Source organism: Lissotriton helveticus, chromosome 1_2 (assembly GCF_964261635.1).
Source record: "Lissotriton helveticus chromosome 1_2, aLisHel1.1, whole genome shotgun sequence".
NCBI lineage: Eukaryota > Metazoa > Chordata > Amphibia > Caudata > Salamandridae > Lissotriton > Lissotriton helveticus.
This window is the reverse complement of record NC_136058.1, coordinates 103,433,341-103,460,072: the sequence shown is the minus strand read 5'-3', so window position 1 is coordinate 103,460,072 and position 26,732 is coordinate 103,433,341. Positions and strand designations below refer to the sequence as shown.

The 26,732-nt window shown below is 47.6% G+C and overlaps 1 protein-coding gene across 1 annotated transcript in view; it reads left to right on the top strand.

Moving 5' to 3' along the window:
- The window catches only part of USP1 (ubiquitin specific peptidase 1), a 124,216-nt gene that overhangs the window by 6,790 nt on the left and 90,694 nt on the right, over positions 1–26,732 (top strand). The window contains exon 2 of the mRNA XM_078669550.1: positions 6,829–6,952. Coding sequence (XP_078525676.1) covers positions 6,829–6,952 — 124 coding nt within the window. The remainder of the gene's footprint in view (positions 1–6,828; positions 6,953–26,732) is intronic.

Here is a 26,732-nt window from a genome sequence, read left to right as displayed (position 1 = left end):
GATTGCTTAGCTGCCAAGCCTCTTGGGGAAGTCGCTACAGTGATGAGATACTTTGACTTTTTAAAAGCCATTGTCAAACTTCTAACATTTGTACTTGTTGAGTGTTGCCTCATGCAAATGGGGATAACTACAATACTTTGACAGTGAAGTGGGATTCGAGATCTTACCCAGACAGCGCTAGAGTGCTGGCCTTATGAAGACTGTATTTTATTTGTGATGTCTCATTTCACTTTGCATTCATTTATAAACCTACTTTTTTCATAAAAACAAGTATATGGCTGAGCATTCATTTATAGGGGTTGCTGAGTGTGTTTTGAGTCTTGTGCCCCCTTCTCACCCCTAGAAGCCTATTCAACTCACCCTACCACTGAGAGTCAAGTGCTGAAGGGGTTCTTGCCCAGTTGCTCAGAGCCTATAGAAGGTCAGACCCCGGGACATCAGGAGTTAAAATCCCCAAGTCCCACATTTGCGCCAAGTAGCTCCTAATTGATCGAAAGGGGCTCTGATAGAACTTTTTTGCTTTGAGCCTGAATGAAGATAGTAGGTCTCTTGTGAATTGTATCACCACAGTTACCAATCTAATCATTGGTCCGTTCTTAATGTACATGTTATTGAGTTTAAAAGGCTATCATCTAGGTTGGCAGTATATTGACTGGATTTTTTGAATGATGATGGAGTCTGGTTGGGTGCACAAATCACAGATTTGTGATAGAGAATGATCATTGAAAAATCTGCAAGACAGGAGTCTCCAATTTAGCAGACTAACAATAACAACGGGCACAGACAGACTTGATATAACTAGAGCGCTATTTTGATAAACCTGGCAATGAACCCGATCGTTAAGGGGCACAGAGACTCAATCCCGGTTCCCCAGTTCCAAAGTCAACATTTCTGGATGCTACGCCACATCCTCTCAGACAGAGATCGAATGTTAGACGCTGTTTTTCTGGCTTCAAAGTGATTGTTCAAATGCCATTGTCACCGGCACTCGTGGTGCATGGCTGCTTAGTTTACATTCTTCGAGCATCCCAGAAATTTCCTCCCACCTCCCTTCTCATCTAAACTCTCAATGTCTTCGTGTAGTGCTATATTACTAGAAGATTTCAGTTTCTGCTCATTAGAGTGCAGAGGTTCAGAATTGCTAACTTGAAAAGCAAACTTGTTTTGCTGACCGTATTCAGTTTGCAAGCCCTTCACGTAATCACAGCGCTTCTTAATGGGTGATACCATCCCTGGGTATGCCCTTTGCCAATGATTGGTCAAGAGCTTGTAAAGTTCTTCTGTTATTGGATGACTAGTGCTCATTTTCTAGTAGCAGCTGTTGGTGACAGACTGCGGCTGTAAATTGGGCTTTTTTTTATATAAGCCTTTAACAAAATGCTTTTGGAACTAAAGTAGCCTCCAAACTTCAACAAGCGACTGGCAAAATTATTAAAAAAGAACTGGGAGAGCATCTTCATAGCATTCTTAACCATTCCCAAACATCCTAAACCTGCAGTAAAGTGACCCTGCCATCTAAATGTTGTAACACTTCTTTTGAGCTCATTAAGAAACACAAACGATAGCAAACATGAATGTACTATGCCAGGGTTTCTAGAGTGAGTGAGCATCAAAAAATGACATTTGCTCTTAGTGTTAGATTTCAATCAGGGCTCCTGGTTTTATGGTATTTATATTTTTGTCATTTCCGTCTGTATTTATCCATATTTATTTTTTGCAAATTTTACCTGTATTTATCTATATTTTCGGTGTTGTGAAAAACATGAAGCTGAAATGTGTATATTTCTGCATTTATTTAACTGGTTATTGTACACTTGTGCCTGAACGCCTAACGGGTTTCAATATATACCACACTCAGATGATAAAATATGTACTTATAAGAAAACATGCACATTTTAGTATCATGGATGTGCAAATCTACTATTGTGTAAGGCTCGTTACTAAAATTCCTTTATTTTTGTAATCCCCTGGCCTGTTAATCCGCACAGCTTTTGGCCTGGCAGTCATAATTGACAGCATTCAGAACCACTTAAAAACAACCCAATTTCAGTTTTTATCCACATTTAAAAATAAACACAGACTGGAAAATTAATGGTTTTCTGTCTGTATTTATCTGTAAAAATCAGTAAAAACGGAAAACAGGGAACCTTAATTTCAATCATTTTTTTTAAGCATGTGAGCTATCTAGTATGTTTGTTTTCATACAACCTTCAGCAGCTATCATTAACCCCTCCCACGCTGGTGACGGAACCGCTCCGTCACGCCCCTCGGGTGGGCTGTGCTGGTGACTGAGCGGTTCCGTCACGGCCCGCTAGCCTCGCCTGCGTGGCGCTGATTTCACACTTGCGCGGCGCTTTCTATTGAGTGGGCGGGGCCGTGACGGAACCGCTCCCTCACAAGCACATCCCACCCGAGGGGCGTGACGGAGCAGTACGGTCACCAGCGTCGGAGCGCCGCACGGCGCCACCCCTTATCGCTGCAGCGGAATTGCCGCCACAGCGAAAGGGTTAACGTAATCAGAGATAGATCACCTGATGGGTAAACAGAGATGAATGGCATCCTGCTTTCGTTTTCTGAAGAAGGTGCAGGAAGCTTGTCTCTTGATTATCTATGGACTATGTTGAAGAGCATGAATTCCATTTTTTTGTTTTTTACTTATTCAAATAGACAAAAGTTTACATACACATAATTCAGATAAGTGTGAGCATGGGTCAAAAATCAAGACGTGATACAACACTTTTAAATAAGGTACACGCATTTTTAAGTACATTTCCTGATCTAGAAGAATGCATTTTTAAGTGTTACTTGATACCAAAACTGTCTGCTACATCTATTGATGATACATTATCTAAAAATACATAGTATGGTCTTTGGCACCTCTCAGAGGAGTACATCTCTCTCCGTCATGCAGTTGGCAGTTTTTAATACCATTCCACCACTTATGGAATGCTTTCACTGAAATGAGTGAGGGGCAGTTTTACATCTCAAAAGTAGACTGCCTCAACACATATTAATTTTCTTTTTTTTTTTTTATCAAACAGCAGCTGACATTTTTTGTTTTAGTAAAGGCTTCAAATGAAAGCCAGACCTTTTGCCATTCTAGTTGAAACTTAATGACTGCTGGGAGACCTCAACTTCCACCTCGACAACCAATTGGACCCCAACACCACATCCCTCCTGGACAACGTCTACAACATTGGACTCTCCCAGATCGTAACCGAGCCCACGCACTCTGCAGGGCACACCCTCGACCCCCTCTTCACATCAGGAAACTCCATCACCTTAAGCCACACCACCAAACTCCCCTGGACTGACCATCGTTGCGTCCACTTCACCTTCAGAACACCCACCATCCGCAGACACCCGCACCTGCTCCCCCGAAGAAACTGGACCAAAATCACAGACGACCAGCTCACCTCCTCACTCAAAAATTCCACCCCAACCATCGTGGAAAACGGCGACCCCAACACCGCAGCCCGAACCCTGCATAGATAGATCTCGGACAGCACTAACACTATAACCCTCTCAAGAAAAACAATACCCGTGCCAAGAAAGCCAGATGGTTTACCACCGAACTTCAAGAGTCCAGACGCACTTGCCGCCGCCTCAAAGTCCTGGAGGAGCACAAAATCCACAGAAGCCCACAACAACTTCAGAGCCGCCACCACCAACTTATCAGAGAAACGAGGAAAACAGCGATTGAAGACAAAATCTCCACCCACGCGCACAACAGCAAAGAACTCTTTAACATCATCAAGGCGTTCGCCCAACCCACCAGCGAGTCCACTGACATCCCTCCCTCACTAGACCTCTGCGACAAACTCAGCACCTTTTTCCACCACAAAATCAGGAGCATTTACTACAACTTCGATGAAGACAACCAACACACTGAACCCTCACCAACCACCCCCTACACCCGGAAACCAGCGATGACAACTGGACCGCCCTCACTACCGAAGACACACTGAAGACAATGAAGTCAATACACTCAGGGTCCCCCACGGACCCCTGGCCTCACCACATCTTCAACATAGCCGCCGACACCATTGCATCCATCCTCCGCCTCCCCATCAACCCCTCCCTGGTGACCGCCACGTTCCCCGGCGACTGGAAAAACGCTGAGGTCAACCCCCTCCTGATGAAACCCTCGGCGGACCCCACCGACCTCAAAAGCTACAGACCCTGCTCCCGTTTCCAGTGAAAGTCATCGAGAAAGCCATCAACAGCCAACTCGCCACATTCATCGAAGAGCACAACATCCTCGACTCCTTCCAATTCGGCTTCAGAAAAAACCACAGTATGGATACTGCCCTCCTCGCCGCAACAGACTACCTCCGCACCCTACTGGACAAAGGAGAAACAGTAGCAGTCATCCTCCTCGACCTCTCAGCGGTGTTGGCCACAGTCCCTCACCGCACCGAATACACATGCTCCAGGACAAGGCCCTCGACTGGATTGGATCCACTCCTTCCTCCTTGGCAAAACGCAGCGGCTCAGACTGCCTTCGCCCCCCCCCCTTTCCTCTTGGACCTTACACCTACGGAGTCCCCCAGGGCTCCTCCCGACGCTCTACAACGCCTATATGGCTCCACTCGCCCCCATCGTCAGAACCTAGGGAATCAACATTGTGTCATACGCAGATAACATCCAATTCATCCTCTCCCTATCCAACGAACCCAACACGGCAAGACGTAACTTTCGAGAAGGGATGGAAGCCATCGCCAAATGAGTGAAAAACAGCTGCCTATAACTAAACACCAACAAAACAGAAGTACTCCTCATGGGCCCAAACCCCAACGCCTGGTGGCCCCCGCCATCGGAAACCTGCCAAACCCCACAGACCATGCACGCAACCTGGGAATCATCCTGGACTCTGAGCTCTAAATGGACTGCCAGATGAACTCCGTCTCGTCTTCCTGCTTCCACACCCTCCGCCTCCTTCGTAAGACATTGAAATGGACCCCCCTCAAACACAGAAAGACTGTTACTTATGCCCTGGTCACCGCAAAACTCGACTACGGCAGCGCACTACGCCGCAATAAACAAAACCTCACCCACAAGCTACAGAACATCCAGAACGCCGCTGCAAGATTGGTCCACAACCTGCCAAAACTGCCACATCTCGAAGCACCTGCGCACACTCCACTGGCTCCCCGTCGAGGTTAGAATCACCTTCAAGTTACTCACCCACGCACACAAGGCCCTCCACGACACCGGACCAGCTTACCTGACCAGCCAACTCAAATTCCACGCACCCCAAAGGACCCTACGATCAGCCCAGCTCTCCAACGCCGTGGTCCCCCGCACCAGAAAGACCCAATCAATCAATCATAACATTTGTAAAGCGCACTACTCGCCCGTGAGGGTCTCAAGGCGCTGAGGGGAGGGGTGCTACTACTGCTCGAAAAGCAGACCAGGAGGCCGCTCCTTCTCCTTCCTCGAGGCCAAAGCCTAGAACGACCTTCCGCTCCACCTTAGACAGACAGCATTGCTTCCCATCTTCGCAAGAAACCTCAAAACCTGGCTCTTCGACAGACCCCCTCCTTGATGGACTGGAACCTGCACCCCCCCTACCCCATGCGCCTTGAAACCCTTACGGGTGAGTAGTTACGCTCAACAAACGCCTGATTGATTGATTGAAGGGCAAATTGGTAATAATGTTTTCATTGACCTTTATGGTTTGGTTGTCAGCATGGATGTTTCCAAGATATTGAGTTATGTGCATATAGTGAGCTGACTGTGAAGGTATGGAGCGGTAGAGGTGTCAGTAATGCAACAAAGCGGTACACAAAAAAGTGAGTGGTGGAATGATTGAATTAATCTGAGCTGCTGGTAATTACTCTCGACCAAACTCTACCTTGTTTGGTTTCGTCTGGTCCTGTTAGAGCTGATCTGATAATGACTGAAACTGCAATTGTATCTTGATTGATATCAGTGATATAACGCTACTGCTAGTTTGACTGTAGTGTTTGACCCAGTGATGCCGGTTTATGTCTGCAAAGAATGTGCCAAACAATAACAACTTATAATACCTTTTATTGAAATGTACCAAGTTTAATTTTCCTGACCATGTGTGTTGGGAAGCTCAGAAAAGGTGGCAATTTAACACTGATGCATAATTTGTGCCAAGGAGTTTTGAGTGGGCACCACCTCTAGACACCACTCTGAATAGTGCAGTATGGTGCATGTCCTTACTGATCGTGCTTGTAGTCTCTGGTATTGTTAGTGATATACAGAATAAACCGGTATGCATAGAATAAATTAATGAAGACCATGCAAAGTACATCTTCGTTAAAATGTAATTTAGCTTGGCACAATTTTGATTTACAGATCCGCAAATTGTCAAAAGCTTGTCTGAACAGATTGTCAATGTTGTTTACCAAGAAATGCTAAACAGAAATATACAACAGATCTAAAATGATTAACATCTCGGGCTGTAGTTGAATTTAAAGGTAGTTGCCTTCCTTGTTTTATTTTCACCGCTCATTTGAAGTTTATATTTCTTTGCTTCATCCAGTTTAAAGAAACTGCAAGCACATCTAGAGCAGATTGGGCTGTGCAACACCTGTACATAACCCTCGAAACAAAACCTAACCCCACATTCTCTTTTACATCACTTCAAAATAAACCCATGTCCGTTTTCCCCCCTGAAATTTAGTGGAGTTCACATCTCGTTGATCTGTAACAGAAGCACGTCTTATTGTGAATTAGCTTTGTGTACATAGCTGTACATGTTTATCAGTTTATTGTACATTTACCTGTACTTTGTGAAGTTGTCTTTGTTTTCTGTAACGTGTCCTCATACCCTTCTTTTCCACTCCTTATTAGTGATCAGGTTGTTCCTGCTGTGCAATCATCATCACCTGATTGTTGTGAGAAAAAAGAGTCTCTGCTGCCATTCGCTGGGTTAAGCAATCTTGGCAACACCTGCTATTTAAATAGCATACTACAAGTAAGTCTTGTTATTTTGACAAACTTTATTTTGTGGTGAATGATTTTGTTTAACATGTAATTTCCAAACTTAGTTTGGGAGTTCAGTGCTTCGATGCCAGGCAGGGCCCACAGACAGCTTGAAGTCCCCCATTCCGAGATTTCTCTTGTGAACTGTTGTTTAGGTGATTTGTTAAAGAATAAGAAATGCCACTGAAAGTCTTATCCACTATGTTTCTAGTGATTAGATCTGAGATAAATGCTATATGCATAAAACCACTCCTACCTTTCGAAACTGCCCAGATAATTAGAGATGTGGCTCGGTGCACTAATGTTTGCAAAGATACAAACTTGAGTTGCATAGACAGTGAGCAGGAACTGCCCTCTGCTCTCCTGCAGGAACATTGGACACCGGTTACTTGCTTGTCAACGCCATTTTTATAGTCATAGCAGTTTGGTTAAAACGTTTAAAACCAATATTCAAGACACAAAATACCCAGACACAATTAACGTATGGAATCAAAAAGCGTAAGTCTGAGGAACATTGGAGAGGCTCTAGAGAAGTGGGGGGAAATGGAAATGTTAAGTTTTCAGAGGTGTTTAAAGAATTGGCTGTCCATTCCAAACCATCTGCTACAGACACTTTGAATGGTGTGCGTCTAATTTCTACCACTAACATTTCTGTTTTTATTTTTATTGGTCAACAGAAACTGTTTGGGAAGATCAGTTGCATCACAGACCAAACTCCTCCTCCTTACCTCAACAACCCCACATTACTCCTCTAGTTCTCTAATTTTCTTAATTGACGCACAGTGTCTTCTCTCATCTTGATCATGCTTTGCCTTTCCTTGATAAAGGGGAGTTGAGGCTGTGACTGTTTAGTTTGTGTTGAGCTAATTTGTGATGCACATGATGTTAATGAATGTTACAAATGCAAGTTCTCAAGGACCTGTGTAGTTTTCTTGCTACATGGGGTTGTGAAAGCCTCTTAAAACATTCTAGCAGTCCAGTTTTGAGGTTCTCACTCGCAAACAATTTTCAGGCCAGGTTTTCGATCGTGCTTTGCCTTCAAAAATGGTGGTTTGTTCGGAGTGATGAATTTAGATAAATCACTGATTGCAGAAAATCTGCATTGTCTGCGTAGGCACCCAGAATTTCTTTTGCCCTGTGCTTGATATAGAACTTAGTGCACATTACCCATTGCTAACCGGTAGCAAAGTGCATGTGCTCCTCCTTTTTAATATGATCTAATTGGCATACTGATTATTGCTGATAAGTCTTAAATATAGAGTGCAAAATGTACCTGGGGCCTTGAAGTTAATTGCCATTATCTTCTTGCAGCACTTATTGTACCATCCTCTTCAGTGGCAGTGCAAACATGGCTTTAGGCCTACCATTATATCTTGACTGTAGCAGTGTAAAAACGTCAATTCGACCTGTTGAGATAAACCCCTTTGACAGGTCAAGTCTTCCCTTTTAAATATTAAGTCACCCCTGTGTAGAACGTGAAGTCCAGAAGGCAGCAGGATGCACAGTATTTAAAAATAGGACCGGTAGAAATTTAATGTTAGCATGTTCTTAACCGCCTGCGTGCGGGCGGAATTCCGCCCGCACGCTGACTTTTATGGATTCGCATGTTACGTGACGAGCTGGGCTCGTCATCAGCGTAGCAGGAGGCTACCTCATGACGAGCCCAGCTCGTCATCAGCGTCGAAGGGGTTAAAGTGAGTAGCACCTGTAAGCTATTTTTTACTGTCACAATCTGAGCTGTTCTATGCAGAAAACCAGAGAGCAGATTACAATACTGATACTCTATCTCAGGAATTGACCTACCTAGAAATATTATTATACAGTTACTTTCAATAGTTATTCAAAATACAATTCTATGGTGAAGTTTGACTTAAATAAAAAAATAAGGAAAAGTAACTTTTGACAAGTTAGCCTTTCCTCTGCCTGACATCCCTAGATGTTAATTTGTATTTGCTCTCCAGCTTCTCCCAGCCATAGATTAGCATATGAACAGGTGTGGAATGCTTCCCAGGAGCAAAAGTAGGCTAACTTTAATGGGCAGAGATGACTCCTCTTAACCTCATAGAGCATGCAAGGTGGGGCTTTGGGACTGCCTTTGATAGCACAGTGTCAAATCCTGCTCGAAAGGTTTGCTGATATGCATAAAATACTTGAAGGGAAGAGACCAGGATGCAAAACAATTCTAGTGTATCCACTGTTTGGTTGCTAAAGAATTGTGTTTTTGTCCTAGAAAACTCCCTTTTCTGGGTTTATTGTTGGTACAGAGGCTCCCTCAAACTGGATTTTACTGTTAGATGTGGGAGGACACTAGGATTACCATAGCACACTCCCCACAAGACCTCCAGCTTTCAGAGCCCAAGTTTAGTGTGGCTGAAGACTTTTGCCTTCTTTAAAAAAAAAAAAAAACAGTGTTCATCCATTGGTTAGGGTTTGCCCGGGAGTCATTTCACCCACTAGTTAGTGCAAGGTATAAATGTGGAACCCATAGGCCCCACTTCTGAACACTCGTGGACCGGAAGAAGAACAGAAGAGGACCAGACCTGCTCTCTGTAACGTGAGAGGTGCCCTGAAGGACTGGACCTTCTCCCTCTTGTACCCGGGGCAAAGAAGGGAACTCCCTGGGTCATAATGCTGACCTCCCGTTCAAGCTACAGTGCTAAAACAAGCTATAAGTGGCCTTTTTTCAGCTGCTCACTGGAGCAATGCAACTGGTCTCTGCTGTTGGCATCTGCCTCACTCCCTGTGTGCCTCTAAGTCCCTCCCCTTGGGGCCTGGGTGGCTATAGACGTGTGCTTCTATGGTGGTTTGGGACTAAAATGACTAAGAAGGTGAAATCTTTGAGCAGGACCAACCTCGTTGGTGTACCCAACCTACACTGTGTTGTGGCTCACCTCAAATTTGCCTAGGGCCCTGCCTACTTACACCATTGACTATAATTGGCTCTTTGTGTTTTGTGGCACTATTTCTGAGTGAAACGTTTAAGATTCATATCGGTGACCCCTTTGTTGGATTTTTGTCATCCGTTTTTCTAAATCTGTTTAGGATTTATATTGTTTTATAGTTTGTACTGCATAAATATTGTTTTGATACTGCAGAAATACTTCAAACATTGAACTAAGTATGCTTGTATGCTCCGTGCCATAGCTACTAGGGGATTGAGTTGAGGTTAAATGAGGGGCTTTGAAGGTTCACCCTGACAGGGGTTGTGATTGTTCACTGAGATGGCAAGTCACCCATACCAAATAATCCAATTTCTTACGCTGATCATCATAAAGAGAGAGTTGTGCTAGCATGAGTAATAGTTTTGTAGTTAACGGATAGTGATCGATTTTATTTGATTTTTATAGAATACAGAATGCATTCAAGATGGCTCTAGTGATTAAAAGGACACATATGAAAATGTGCGTTTAATTTTTGATTGATTCCACTGACCTGCAAGTGTTAGTTGAAACTCTTCTGCACAGTGGAAATATATGGCTTGGCCCTTAACATTTTCAGTTTGTACGCTTTGTCAAGGGTCCGGGTTGAATACCTACACTTTTTTTTTTTTTTTTTGATCAAGCCCGCTATCTTGTTGTGAAAAACATATTGTGGGCTTACCAAGAACAGAGAGGGCTAGTAACCTGCCCATTGCTTACCATTGGATGGCTTTACTGTCACTCATTTGCCTGATTCTTATTCAATGGATTTTGGCGATCCAGCTTGTCAGTCTTGTTTGTGCCTTCCATGGAGCATAGCCTCTTTACCATCTCTCTGATTGGCTGGCTTCTGTGCTGCCACAGATTGCTTTTAGGGTGCTATTTTTTACATCTTGTTTAAACATCAATCTGATTCGAAGTGACTTCCTCATGTTCTTTCTCCAGCCCCGCCCCACCTTGTGTTGCTCTCTCTAACGCAATTGCTTCTTTCCTCCCCTATATGACACTTCTAGACCCTTGTTCTCTCCCTAGAGTATATCTTCCAACCTTGTTTTTTATTTTAAACATGTTTGCCTTATGTTTTTAAGGAGAATGTTTATGCCCCCCCTGCCTCCTCCCCTAACCCTGTATCAAAACTCGGGGCTATGCTATTAGCAGAGACCATGTTCTGGTTATTTAGAGCATTCGCAGGCACATAATTTACTTGAGATTGTTAAGTCTGAATAAAACCTGTTTTTTTTTTAGGTCTCGTGCCTAGCGTTGCAGCCTGCAGCGCTGCTCGTTCAGCGAGAGATTTAGTGGGGTAGAAGGATTTTAGGAGAAGGACTTTTGCTCCTGCCCATGCTTTCTATTGGGCAACGTCAATATTTATTTAAAACCCTGTGTTCTGATTGCTCTTCACGGTTTTGGGTTACCGCCCTGTGGCTTTTCTGTGCACGCCCTTGGGACACCGAGTCTACGGCTTCCTTCAGTTTTATTGATTTTCTCTTATCTGATGGGGCTTGTCAAGGGAAGGTCAGGGACAGTTCAGCATGGCATCTGCTTTCCAGGCCCTCACGCACGTCTTCTGTTTCCTCCCTCCCCTCACTAATATACCCCCACCCCACTCTCTCTTCACCTGCTCCAGCGCCTCCCTTTCCACCCGTCTGTCTCTGATCCTGCACACGTCTCTCCGTGCCCCGCCCTCTGCTTCTCCAGCCCTCCGCGTGGCACGCATTATTCGACGTTCAGCGATCAGTAAACGGCTCGTTATATCAGGGCTTGTTTTCATTAAACATGCCCTGGAGTGTCACCTACCCTGTGATTAGCGAGAATAAGAGATGCTGTGAGCCCTGTACCCATCACATCAACATCAGAGCATCCCTGCTCTCACCCCCCGCGTGCTCGGGCTGGGTACCTTTCCAGTTTCCCAGCGGCATCTTGTTCCCCGGCCCCTCTTCCACGCCCCCCCCCCATCTCGCTGCCCAGAATCGATTGATTGTTCGCTTGGATCCTACCGATGTAATAACAAATTACACTGCTTTGGCGGTGATCACCGAGCATGGCTTCCTTTGAGGGCTGCACACCCATGGCTTCCTTTGAGGGCTGCGCACCCGCCCCTCCCTCCATCTCCATCTTAAATCCCTGCTAAAATAAAGCTCCTCATGCCGGGCCCACAGAGTCAACAAAAGGGGAATAAAAGAGGTATCTGCGGCCCTAACGCTGAAGTCCATTGAAGCCTGCGAGCCGCTAGCCCAAAGCAGGCCGCACTTTTCATTACCTCTCGTGGGGAGCGTGGGACTTCATTAGCGCAAGAATATTTCAAGGCAGGTGGCCCGTGTGAGCCAGCAACTTCCATTGCAGCCCAGCCGGCCCGGCTCATGGATTCCCCCATGTCCTGGAGCCGGGCTGGCGAATTGGAGCGCAGTCTCAGAGCAGGCCTGACCCCAGCTGACCTCATTATGGCCTCTGGGGCCTGACATGGCTCAGGCGAGTTACACCTCCTCGTTGGTAGTCCTCTGGTTAGTATTGCCAGCACCGACAGGACCCAGCCCACCCAAAGCCATGGGTAGTGTCCCAGGATGCTTTCTAGCCCCTCCCCTTCATTCTTTCTTCCCCCAACCCCGGCTCCACTTGTTCTGGTCTCAGCAAACATTCATTCAGTCTTTATTTACAAAATAAGACTGCACTGAGACTTCACTGGACCTGCGCGTGCGCGCACGGGGTTCCAGGAGGGCACTTTTCGGGTGTGTTTCTTGCATAAGAGGTCTCTGGTGGAGCACTCACTCGAGACTCGGCTGGTAGCGTGGTTGTGCAATGCAGCATTTCACTAAGAGCAAAACAGTGCAAGCCAAGCCCTGGGCACTGCTCACAATTGACTGGAAACTACCCGAACCGCATCGGACTGCTGTGCAATATCTGCAGACGAGCTGCACACGGCCCTACAGGGCGCTGCTGGCTGCGGTCATAGAGCCCGCACCTATCTCACTGCCCACACACCCGTCTCACTGCCCACACACCCGTCTCACTGCCCACACACCCATCTCACTGCCCACACACCCGTCTCACTGCCCACACACCTGTCCCAGGGCCCCACACCCGCCTCCCTGCCCACACCCGCCTCCCTGCCCACACCCGCCTCCCTGCCCACACCCGCCTCACTGCCTCACACCCACCTCACTGCCCCACACACCCGTCCCACAGCCCCATGCCCACACACCCATCTCACTGCCCACACACCCGTCTCACTGCCCACACACCTGTCCCAGGGCCCCACACCCGCCTCCCTGCCCACACCCGCCTCCCTGCCCACACCCGCCTCCCTGCCCACACCCGCCTCACTGCCTCACTGCCTCACACCCACCTCACTGCCCCACACACCCGTCCCACAGCCCCACGCCCAAACAGTGCCCCACACCCATCCCACTACCCACCCAATGAGCAGGTATGTGCACGCAGCCCTACAGGGCACTGCAGGCTGCTGTCATGGGGCCTGCACCTGTGACTAGACGCACCCGTCCCACTGCCCCCCACACCCGTCCCACTGCCCCCACACCCGTCCCACTGCCCCCCACACCCGTCCCACTGCCCCCCACACCCGTCCCACTGCCCCCCACACCCGTCCCACTGCCCCCCACACCCGTCCCACTGCCCCCCACACCCGTCCCACTGCCCCCCACACCCGTCCCACTGCCTCACACACTCGTCCCACTGCCTCACACACTCGTCCCACTGCCCCACACACCCGTCCCAGGTGTGTGCACTGCTCTACAGTGCACTCCTGGCTGCTGTCATGTGTGTTGCAGACGTGTGTAACTCCTCAGTTTCAACTTTATAATGTCACGTAAGTCTTTCACTCCTCTTGACTTACAGTGAGCACCTTGAACTTGATAATCAAAACATCCCTCCCAGCATGTGTGCGCGCCTCTACTCAGTGTAACAGTGTCTGGTGTGTGTCGGCTAGTCTGCCAGACCCAAAGCTTCAGTGTACCTTCGACTCTGTGCCTGCGTGTGTGATCAAATGCTTCGGTGCACCCCTGTGCCTCTATGTATTAGTATGTCTGTCGCACAGGCTGCGTGTGTTTCTCAGCGTGTGCATGCATGTGTGCTCGTTTGTAGTGCAGTTTCTATGTATGTCTGTATGTGGGGTCAACAGGGGGTAAAAGACTGTCATTTACAACTCCATTAATTGATGCTTCACGAAGGGAAATAAAAAACAATAACATTTTCAATGCCAATTGCACAAAACAATGTTGTTGCGAGACCTATTGCATTGCAAATGCTTGTTTGTCTAGCTGTAAAAGGTTCACCGCTCAGGACATAGTCTTAGCATTTCGTAACTCACGCATTTGCAGTCTACTATTTTAACTGAACTGAAAAACAGAAAACCTTTGCTGTCTTAATTAGTATTTGAGATATCCGCCAAATATGTCTTCACACGAGGAAAATAACAAAGCACGTACTGCAGTTGCGTGGGTCAGGACACGGTGCCTGCCCATGCCTCCCCATCACCCCAAAGAGAGCCGCTGCACTAATCTCATTCTTTGATTGGAGAGAAGTAACGAAGCCGCAACAAGACTCATGCTGCCTGATGCTCTGCACTCGTGTGCTTTGTCTGGGACAGGCTGATCAGTAGTACTCAGACCCTCATTCGACCCGCCAACGAAGCCGCAACAAGACTCATGCTGCCTGATGCTCTGCACTCGTGTGCTTTGTCTGGGACAGGCTGATCAGTAGTACTCAGACCCTCATTCGACCCGCCAACGAAGCCGCAACAAGACTCATGCTGCCTGATGCTCTGCACTCGTGTGCTTTGTCTGGGACAGGCTGATCAGTAGTACTCAGACCCTCATTCGACCCGCCAACGAAGCCGCAACAAGATTCATGCTGCCTGATGCTCTGCACTTGTGTGCTTTGTCTGGGACAGGCTGATCAGTAGTACTCAGACCCTCATTCGACCCGCCAACGAAGCCGCAACAAGATTCATGCTGCCTGATGCTCTGCACTTGTGTGCTTTGTCTGGGACAGGCTGATCAGTAGTACTCAGACCCTCATTCGACCCGCCAACGAAGCCGCAACAAGACTCATGCTGCCTGATGCTCTGCACTCGTGTGCTTTGTCTGGGACAGGCTGATCAGTAGTACTCAGACCCTCATTCGACCCGCCAACGAAGCCGCAACAAGATTCATGCTGCCTGATGCTCTGCACTTGTGTGCTTTGTCTGGGACAGGCTGATCAGTAGTACTCAGACCCTCATTCGACCCGCCAACGAAGCCGCAACAAGACTCATGCTGCCTGATGCTCTGCACTCGTGTGCTTTGTCTGGGACAGGCTGATCAGTAGTACTCAGACCCTCATTCGACCCGCCAACGAAGCCGCAACAAGATTCATGCTGCCTGATGCTCTGCACTTGTGTGCTTTGTCTGGGACAGGCTGATCAGTAGTACTCAGACCCTCATTCGACCCGCCAACGAAGCCGCAACAAGACTCATGCTGCCTGATGCTCTGCACTCGTGTGCTTTGTCTGGGACAGGCTGATCAGTAGTACTCAGACCCTCATTCGACCCGCCAACGAAGCCGCAACAAGATTCATGCTGCCTGATGCTCTGCACTTGTGTGCTTTGTCTGGGACAGGCTGATCAGTAGTACTCAGACCCTCATTCGACCCGCCAACGAAGCCGCAACAAGACTCATGCTGCCTGATGCTCTGCACTCGTGTGCTTTGTCTGGGACAGGCTGATCAGTGGTACTCAGACCCTCATTCGACCCTCCAAGTCTTTTTCTACAAATGTTCTCACTTGTTTTCTAAAGTAAGCCTCTCCAGAGGATCCAAGTTTACCCAGACAACACAGAAGCACGAAGGATAAGAGTTTGGCTTCTATAGGTTGCAAGATAATTGAGGCATACATCTATAGAGCGAGGGCATCCCAAAGAATGCCAAGAGAAATGTCTTTTTCTCCTAACATGCACACACCTGCTTTGAGTTTTCTTTAAAGTCTCGTTTACGAGGATTGAACCATAAAATATATGAACTGTAGCGTCACAGGTTACATAACCTGTCTTTATCTCTGGCATGTACGCTAAACATCTCGATATTAAGTAGAGAACACTGAAATGGGCAGGTGCTAGCTTTTTCCCTTTGCTTAACCGACGGCAGCACTACCTCCCTAGTGCTGCCGTCGGCCGACGCAGCCCCGCCCACTCTTCAGAACGCCCGCACCGTGGCAGAAAAACCGACGCGGTTAAGGCGTAAAAGCAAAGTTTAATTGTATAATAGATTTCTTAACAAAGTTTATAGGTGAATATTTTATTTACCCAAGAAGATACCTGTCAACCTTTTGTCTCACCAATTGAAGATGCGGTCTAACTTAAGAGAGTGATCCTGTTAAAGCGTATTCATATTAAACCGTTTTTAGAGGGTGATACAGCACAGAAAGAAGGCAACCTCTTTTTAATATACGGATGGCTTTTTTGGGGGGAGGGGATATGATTCAAACTAGACTGGTAGTTATAGAAGACGAATGAAATGCTCAGTTGGCTTCAACAAGAATTACGCCACTGACCTTCATGTTGACATCACTTTAACATATTTGAAGCATTAACAACTGTCAAGAGTTATCTCAAGAACCTTATTTGATGGTTTAGTCTGTCTTCGTTATGAAAGCTTAAAGGGCCAGGTGCCTGTCGCATTATTTATGCATGCCAGCTTTCAGGCTATCATACTAGCAAAACATTTCAGGTGTTTCATGTACTTGCTGATCACACACAATTCAGTACAATAAATCTCACTTGTAAATCTTTACACAACATTTTTTAGTTGTTTTTCCTATTGCAGAGCACAGCGTGTAACTTGTAAGTCAGTTCAAATGTTCGAGCGTTTGTTGCACAGATCCTTGAATAATTTGAAGGTCAAAAGTTTCTATGCTGGCAAATAGTTCAGTGAGTTGTGGACTTCTGAAAACCTCTACATGTAACAAGCGAAGCATGAAATACATTTAAGTCTTTCAGGGCTAACTGACTTATTGTTACTGATTGAGGAAAGAGAAAGATTATGATTAAGGGCCCACATATTTCAGTTTGTGTTGCGTGCAATGTAAACTACCCTTATTAATTTAATTATACACAAACACCTGCATAAGTACGATTTATTTCATATTGGATATCTTTTGCCTTCAGTAGGCTTGTGATTTTCCTAATCTTTATTAAGAACAGGATGTAACATACCGCACAACGAGCAATTGGTGCGTCTCCTTGCTATTGTGGTATAGCCACACATTTCTTTACTTTTACTTTAGAAGTCTTTTGTCTTCAGACCCTGCCAATAGGCAGTTTTAGCTGGTTGTTATCCAGAGACGTTTTGTATACACTATAAATATTTATAGAGGGCTTTGGCTCTGCTCATTGCTTACCATCGCGTGGCTTTCTTTAAACACTGCAGTAGAGCATGTAATGACAGCGCAGCAGTCTGCTTGTGAAAGACATATTGTAGGATGAGAACATAGATGGGCTTCCAGCCTGCCCATTGTTTACGGTTGGTTGGAGTTACTGTTGCTGTCATTTGCTTGCTTGTTGTTCTATGGCGTTTCCTTGTCCGTCTTGTGTCTGCCCCTCCCCTGGAGCACTGACAATGTGTTCTACTGCTGGCTTTCAGGGAAGTAATTTTTTCTTAAGGACTCCACAAAAGTGCGTATATTTTCCTACTGTCTTCCTTATGTGTTTCTCTCTCCCTAGCCCCCCCGGCTCCGTTTTGTTGTCTCTCGCCATTGCTCCCCCTTTCTCAGTCCCCCCAAGTTCTGCGTTGTTTTCTTGCTTGTTTGCTTTTCCCCCACCCCTGTGCCGTGCATATAGCTTCCCCCAACATTGCTTCGGCACCTGTGTTGCTTCAGCCCTCCCAACCCATTGTTGCCCACCCAAACCCGTTTTACTTTTTATTTACTGATCCAACTCTGGGAGGTTAAAAAAATAAAAAGTAGGCTGCGTCATTTAATTGGAATATGCATGTGTGGTGTACGTGCCTACAAAATGTTGCTGCCAGCTGTGCCCTCTGGCTTTGTCATTTCTTCTTTTTAACCATGCCGCACAGCTCCCATGGTGATCATTACAACGGGCTCATCCCACAAGGCTTGAGGAGTGCACATGAACAACCTTTGGAGCCCACCAGATGCAGTGAAATTCATAAACCTACTGGAACTCAGGTTGGTCCTTGTAGCATTGAAAGCCAGCCAGGCACACACAAAAGGACAGACAGTGCTGATCCAGACGGACAATACAACAACAATGTTCTACTACGACAAACCGGGAGGAACGAAGTTCATACTATAAAAAATAGCATAAGAGATATGGAAGTGGGCACTCCGAAGGAACACAATTCTGCTAGCAGTACATCTCCCAGGAGATCAGAACTCCGAAGCAGACAGACTAAGCAGACAAGCAAACACCTTCCCTAAGTTGGAGATAGAAGAGGTGCTGGACAAAGTGTTCAGAAAATGGGGCACTACAAGCATAGACCTGTTTGCAAGCCCAGAAAACGCAAAATGCCAAGAATTAGTGTCCAGATTTCCACACCACCATTCTAAATGGAATGCCCTGTCGATAAATTGGTGAGGGAGATTTGCATACGTCTTTCCACTGATTCATTGTATCCGAAGAATATTGGACAAATTCAAATATTCAAGGATGTCACTCGGATGTCACTCGTACTCATCGCCCCATAGTGGGCCAGTCAATTGTGTACTCTGCCCTACTAGAGATGTCCATAGGGCAGATCATACCCATAAGGGCATTGCAGGATATTCTAATTAGGACGTTTGGGTATAGCATCTGGAGCCATTCACCGGCAATCTGTCAGCATGGCTCCTGAATACCTAGAATTCGGACACCTTCAGCTGTCCTTCAGGACACTGGAAATACTTGGGGAGGCAAGAAGGCAGAGTACACAGACGTGCTACACCGCCACGTGGATCAGATACATCCATTGATTCAGGAACCACAAGAAGCTAGAAATGAGGACTGAGCACAGCACTAACATTCCTCACCAACCTACTGAACAATAGCCTGACCTACGCATCATTGAAGGTCCACTTGGCCGCCATAGTTGCATATAGAAGAGGGATTACGTAGAACAGCTTCACACTGCTGGTGGTAAAAACAATTTTGGAAGGATCAAAGAAGGTGGCACGACTGAGATCAGCACCAACACCAATGTGGAACTTTAACATGATACTCAAGCAGCTGATGGCAGAACTGTTTGAACCTATGCATAAGGCAGAACTGAAGTTTCTAACCCTCAAGCATGCCTTGTAAGTTTCGATCACGTCGCTTCGCAGGGTGAGCGTGTTACATGCACTTACCACCTTAGAACCATACCGTCAAATCCACAAGGACCAGGTAGTTTTAATAACAAATACACAGCTTCTACCAAAGGTACTATCACAATCCTCATCAATCATAGTATCTAACTACCGGCCTTCTTCCAAGAACCAAAAGGGCACTACACACCCTGGATGTGTGGATAGCGGTTATGTTCTACCTGCAAGAGACAAAGACAATAAGAAAAGAGAAACTCTGTCTTTTTTGCCAGGGCAAGTAAAGGTACACCAGTAACAGGATGGACCATAACGCAACATAGTAGAGTTAATCTAAACTTTTTACACAAGGGTGTAAAAAACTTTACCTCCTAGGCACAGGGTGCCCTCAACGAGAAAGAAGTGTGTAACACTGGCATTCCTATCAAGTGTACCCATCAGTGGCATCTGCATGGCTGCAACATGTTTACCCACCCACACCTTCACTAAACACTACAGTGTGGACATCCAGATAAACAAGGAAGCACAAGTGGGACAGAGTGCTACAACACCTGTTTGCTCGTTCACGAAGTCAAATACTGCTTTGTAATCAGTGCACAGCAGTTAAATTCAGAAAAGGATTTATGATGCAAAACGAAATGATTGCCTACCAGTAGTAATAGTTTTAGGGCATGAGGGGTTTTCTGGATTCACATGCGACTCACCCTCCTCCCCAGAATGTGGGGAACAAACAGGTGAGCTGGAAGCCATTTCCAACTACCGAGTCTCCAAGGGTAAACAAGCATTTGCAATGCAATAGGTCTCGCATTAGAAAAGTTTAAGGTATTGGTATTGTAAATGACAAATATTTTATTTGTGTTGGTTTTGAAAATAGCGAAATGAATAGCTTTGTCATTTACAATGCCAATAGTTTTAACTTTCGCAAATGTGACACCTATAGCATTTGTAATGCAATATGATTTACGTGACTTAGATGTATTGATATTATAAATAACAATGGCTTTTTAAAAAAAAATATTTAATACTTAAATAAAGTTATTGTAATGTATAATGGCAATAGCTTTAACTTTTGTAAATAACTTTGTGAAGATTATGTTCGGTGTATTTTATTGTGACGAAAATCCAAGAACAGAAGTGAAAAATTAACATATTTTTGTGACGTTTGTAATAAAGCTTGAAACATTGAGAGAATATATTTGAACCAGTTGTTGAATGGTTGCACAGATTGATGCTGTGGTGTTCAGTGATGCTGTGGTACCGCATAGTGATGTTGTGGTGCCCCTGAGTGATGTTGTGGTGCCCTGAGTGATTCTGTGTTGGTGCTGAGTGATTCTGTGTTGGTGCTGAGTGATGCTGTGAGGATGCGATAGATAGAGGGAGGGCGATAGATAGAGGGAGGGCGATAGATAGAGGGAGGGCGATAGAGTGAGGGCGATAGATAGATCGATAGATGGTTGTGTGTGGGGGTGGTTGTGTGTGTGTGGGGGGTTGTGTGTGTGGGGGGGTTGTGTGTGTGGGGGGGGGTTGTGTGTGTGGGGGGGGGGTTGTGTGTGTGGGGGGGGGGTTGTGTGTGTGGGGGGGGGGGTTGTGTGTGTGGGGGGGGGTTGTGTGTGTGGGGGGGGGTTGTGTGTGTGGGGGGGGGGTTGTGTGTGTGTGGAGGTTGTGTGTGTGTGGAGGTTGTGTGTGTGTGGAGGGGTGTGTGTGTGGAGGGGTGTGTGTGTGAGGGGGTGGGGTTGTGTGAGTGGGGGTGGGGTTGTGTGAGTGTGTGTGTGTGGGGTTGTGTGTGTGTGTGGGAGGGGTGGGGGGGTCTGTGTGTGGGGTCTGTGTGTCGGGCGTGTGTGGGAGGTTCTGTGTGTGGGGTTGTGTGTGTGTGTGTGTGGGGATGTGTTTAAAGGGTTGTGTGTGGGGGAGGACGATCAACAGATGAGAGAGAAAGGAGAGAGTGAGAGAGAGGGAGGAGAGAGAGAGAGAGAGAAAGGGGGGAGAGGAGAGGTATAGAGGGAGGGAGGGAAATAGAAGGAGGGGGAAGAGAGTGGGAGAGAGAGAAAGAGAGCGGAGAGAGGCAGAAAGAGAGGGAGGAGAGATAAAGTGAGAGAGGGAGGGAGGGAGAGAAAGGGAAAGACAGAAAGAGAGAGTGGGGAGGGAGAGCGAGATAGGGGAGTAGAGCGAGCCAGAGAGGGGGAGAGAGAGCCAGAGAGAAAGAGAGTGGGAGAGACAGAAAGTGTGAGGAGAGATAAAGAGAGGGAGGTAGAGAAAGAGAGAGAAAGGGAAAGAGTGAGAGAGAGAGCGAGAGAGAAAGAGAGTAGGAGAGACAGAGAGAAAGAAAGCGAGAGACTATGCGCCCTGGTGGGAGCTGTGGGAAACAGGTTCAAACAAATTCTGTTGAAAAGAAAGGGTGACATACGTAACATTAGATGTATTCTTGACTGGGCTCTCAGCAGGCATCAGCTTTACACAGCATGTTTTTTTTTTTAGCCTTCCTAACACAGAGCACATAAAGTGTTCGAATGGGGGAGGTGATGTTGCTTAAAGGGGAAAACTGCCAATGAACGAGTTTGGAAACTAGGTTTTAATGTCTGTGCTTAATAGCCTGTGATTGTGGGCGTATTCTTATACACACCAAAAATAAATATGACCTAAAGTGGAGCTACGCTACTAATTTTATTTGTGTATAGCTGCAAACACGCAGTGACAGCCGCCCTACTAGTGCTTAATTTGTAACAAAGGAAGTGCCGGTGTTGTGATCAGGCAGCAGCTTCATACTCTATAATTCTTTTGTTAGTTTGCGTAACAGGGAGAGAGCACTTAAACTGAAATTTAATAATGGCTTGGCTACAGCCGCTTTCAAGTGGCTGTAGCCAAGCCATTATTACCAGCCAGACATGCACGAGGGGCACGGGAAGAGGAGACGAGGGGTCAGAGAGAAGTTAAAAGTAAAATTAGAGATAGGGTGAGGGTGGGAAGAGAGGGCGAGGGTGGGAAGAGAGGGTGAGTGGGGGGGCGAAGGAGACGCTGAGATGAGGGGGCACAGATTGAGAGAAAGAGAGACAACTAAGGACACAGTAAAGTGGCCATAAAATGAAATTAAAAGCGGCCGGGAAATGCAAGCCGCCGGGAAATGCGCATTCCTTTCTACTGTGAAGCAGGGATGTAATTAGGGAGGAGGAGAAATGAGGCCGAGCGCGCACTGCGCACGCTGGGGAAGCAACAGATGCCTGTGGGAGGGAGGCTGATGGCTTTGATGTGGACGAGCTTTCCGCTGCAGTAATCCACAGGCACTGTCCACTAGCAGATTTTAAGTACATGTCCTGTAGAAATCAAGTATAGTTAAAATACAAGTTGCTGAACTGCTCTGTGCACTACTGCTCACTCTATCGAATAGAGTACTATAGACTGACAGCATTGAAGCATATGCTTAACCTCACCGCATACTTGATGTCAATACAGCTACATGTGACATTTAAATGTGTGTATTCCCATAGCTATTATATCTAGGACATTTTTAACTCACTAAACCCTCATTCCAGCTCAGTGAATATATGTTTGCTTCTTTTATTAGGGGCTGGTGCTCATTGTGGGTGCGATGGAAAGGGAGCGGCTAGCTTCTCTCAAGAGCCGGGAGCCCATTGGTTTTCTCAAAGCCATCACCCCTCTCGCGTCGGCTCGATAAAATCCAATTCCAACCCATGTGTTACTGTAGGTTTCAGGCAGCAGGGAAGCGGTTTGGGTGTGTGAAAGTCTGATTCCGTATGCAAAGCACAAACACGGTTACACATTACGCAACTGTGCCAACCCCTCTGCCATGACTGAAAGAAGCCCTGAGTAACGAAGGACCTCTTCTATAGGGCACTTGGTTGAGAAGGGAAAGCTACACAAGTGGGTGATGGGAGGAGAGTGGAGGCTGTAAGGAGCTGCATGCTCGGTCACTCGAAGAGCCTGTCCGTTGTCAGGCAACCAGGCTACAACAAGGCGCAGCCGGAGCCCGACACCAAAGACAGACACAGCCCACTGAACAGGACAAAAGCAACTCCACGCAGACCCTGGAGCCTTCTGAAATGAAACCTTAGAAAGAAGATGCCACAGACCATAGGAATGCCTGGTGCCCGTTCATAAGGGGGTCAGGTTGGTTCAGGTGCAACAGGAACCATCGCAATCTAAGAAACAGCTGGAAAATAAATAGAGCACAGTGTTGCAGTTGAGAGATAAGTTAACTAAAGTAGGACTTATCTGCTGCCTTAACGCCTTCTAGTATACTGATGCCAATATCCAAGTTTCGTTGTTGTTGGAATAGATGCAAGTTAAAAAATCTTCACCGAGTTGATAAATACAAAATAAATGTGGTTCCACTAAAGTAAGAGACACTTTCTAATTAACAAGCTGGGCAACAGAAAAGGAGGCAAAAAGGAAACTGAAAGTACAGCCGACTGGCCGTGAAAGCCTTTGATGCAGCAGGGGGTGGAGCGGGAAGAGCTGCTGGCGGCACCAAGCTGGGCAACAGATGGCTCGCGATTTGATGTTGTGCACGCGCATTTTAACTCATTGCGCTTGCGCATTGAGCTAAAAGCGCACATGGACTGCATCAAATCGCCAGTCTAGTTAAACTCTGTTTAAGCCCCTATAGTCTCGTTCCACTCAATGTGCATGCGCATTAACAGGCGAGACCTAAAAACTGAATATAGTGACCACGCACGGGAACTTCCAGGGGGTGGCGTCTGATATCACACAGGGGTTGGAATTACCACCAAAATGGTGGTCTATAATGCCCAAAAGAAAAACAGAAGTCAAACTAATCCAGACCCAACCACTAGATGGAGAAATAGGGGAAAGCATGTGAATCCAGAAAACGCTTCATGCTGCAAAATGTTTCTACTAGTAAGTAACAGTTTCGTTACTTGAGATTCTTAGAATTGATTAATTTCAGTGGGTTTATACAAAAAAGGGTAAAATAGACTTTTTGTAACTGACATTCACGTAACTATTATGTCACTTTACTCTTTGTTTTTTATTTCCAGTACATTTCGAAGGGTTTGTTTTATTGTAAAGTAAGATATTACAATTCCTAACTGTACGCCACTTTAACCTGTGAGTTTTTCAGTGAATTATTATAAAAAAATGTTTTATAAACTGAAGGTAAAATGTCCATCGCTGTGCGTGGTGTGGAGTCGTGGGGCTCATGGTCTGGCCCCCTGTGCCCAATCCATGACCCACACATCAGTGGATATCTACTTTGTTTTAAAAAATCTGCATAGAAATTCACTGAAAAACGTTATAGTTGGGTGAATATTAGTTAAAAACTTCCATTTTAAACTTTAAAAAAACGCTGAGTGTTAGAAGGGGCGATCCCAGAGGGCCAGGTTATGTTCACCCGGTCACCCCAAGACCCACCTCTTCCACAGAACTTGCCGAGTCTTGATTGTGAGGTCCTCACCGGGGAGGACTTCGCGTCTAGGATCGTACACACTGAGCTCACACCACACTACGAACAGACACCACACCGTTGGATTCTAGTAACAAGTTCTTTATATAAGCAATAAATGAAGAAGCACTCTTATACACACAGTGATCGAGGGACCACAAAGTCTTTGAGGATTCGGGAAGGGGGAAGCGGGACAGTCTTTTAGTCTCCGGGTCAGTACGAGGCGTACCCTGCGCACAGCTCTCAATCCTCGAGCCGGGGGATACGGGATGATAGTCGTACCGACTGCTTCACCTCTGTCGGGTCGGCTCGGTTGTGATGGTGGTCGCGATGGTCCAGCCGGACCAGAGTACTCCTCGAGCCGCGACGAGGTCAGCAGGGCTCGATCTGGAGAGGTTCGTGAGAGCCGCGACCGCGTCAGCAGGGCTCGGATGGTCTTAGAGGTCGAGCCGCGACAGCGTCAGCAGGGCTCTGATGGTGGCAAGTTCAGCTTGAGCCGCGACAGCGTCAGCAGGGCTCGGATGGTCTTAGAGGTCGAGCCGCGACAGCGTCAGCCGGGCTCCGATGGTTGCAGGTTCAGCTTGAGCCGCGACAGCGTCAGCAGGGCTCCGATGGTTACAGTTCAGCTTGAGCCGCGACAGCGTCAGCAGGGCTCACAGGTTCGGGATGAGTCTTCTTAGGTTCAGCCGCGATCAGATCAGCAGGGCTTCAGGTCCAAGATACAACTGCCCGCTAGTTGTCGGGCGGGCCCAGTTATAGTCCTTTTGCTCTTTGATCTCCGGACCCTCGCAGGCAGAGGTCTCCTGCCCGGGGGGCTGGTCGTTGGCGGGGTCCGGCGGTCGGCTCTTTGATACCTTTGAAAGATGGGTCCGGGAATTCCCAGACGCCAGCGGGTCTGGAGCCAGCCCTCGGGGAGGCCAGAGGGGTGATCGAAACTGGCCCACAGGGGAGGGCCAAAGGTGTGACAGAAACCAGCCCCTCAGGGGAGGCTGGAGGTGCCATCGAAACTCCCTGGCTTATCTCACTTGGGGAGCCCTTTACCCCCCAGCCGGGACTGGCGCGCCTTTGGAGTCTGGGGTTCGCTGGGGCCGGGGTCACGCTAGGCCCAGGGAGACAGGGATGACAGGAAGGGAAGATGGCGTCCGAACCTTGTGGGGCATGCCATGTTAGGCGCTCGGAGCCGGACGTGGAGCGGGAAGGGCAGGCCTGGTCGAGGTTCTAGGGGGATCTAGGCTTAACTGGAGTAGGACGACCAGGCTCGGGGTGTAGGCTACACTAGCGGGGAGGCTGCGCAGGGGACTCGGGGTACAGGCCTACGCTCACAGGGTGTGGAGGGACAGAGAAGGACCACGCCACGAGGCCGGGTCCAACACGCGTCCCCCCCAGCTGAAGGCGGGGAGAACTACCCATCCTCTTGGGGGTTCTCTTCGCTGAGGCGGAAGAATCGGGACAGGCCGTCTGCGTTGGCGTGGTCAGAACCAGGCCGGTGCTCAACAGTGAAGTCCATCCCCTGGAGGGAGATGGACCAGCGCAGCAATTTGGGATTTTCCCCTCTCATCTGCATTAGCCACCGGAGAGGTCGGTGGTCGGTCTGGACCCGGAAGTGAGTTCCGAACAGGTAGGGCCTCAGCTTCTTCAGGGCCCAAACCACCGCGAAGGCCTCCCGCTCGATGGTGCTCCACCTTTGTTCTCGAGGGAGTAGCCTCCGGCTAATGAATGCCACGGGTTGGTCTAGGCCGCTCTCGTTCACCTGGGACAGGACGGCTCCGATGTCATGTTCGGACGCGTCCGTCTGGACTACAAACTCTCGGGAGTAGTCGGGGGCCTGTAGGATGGGGGCAGTGCACATGGCGTCTTTTAAAGTTTCGAACGCCTCTTGGCAGGCAGAGGTCCAGCCGACTTTCTTCGGCTGGTTTTTGGAGGTTAACTCCGTGAGGGGGGCTACGATGCTGCCGTACCCCTTGATGAACCGTCGGTAGTACCCCGTGAGCCCTAGAAACGCCCGCACTTCCGTCTGGGTCGTGGGGGCCTCCCAGGCCACGATGGCATCGATCTTGGGCTGGAGGGGGGCTACGAGGCCGCTTCCGACCTGGTGCCCGAGGTAGACTACGGACCCTTGTCCGATCTGGCACTTGCTCGCCTTAATGGTGAGAC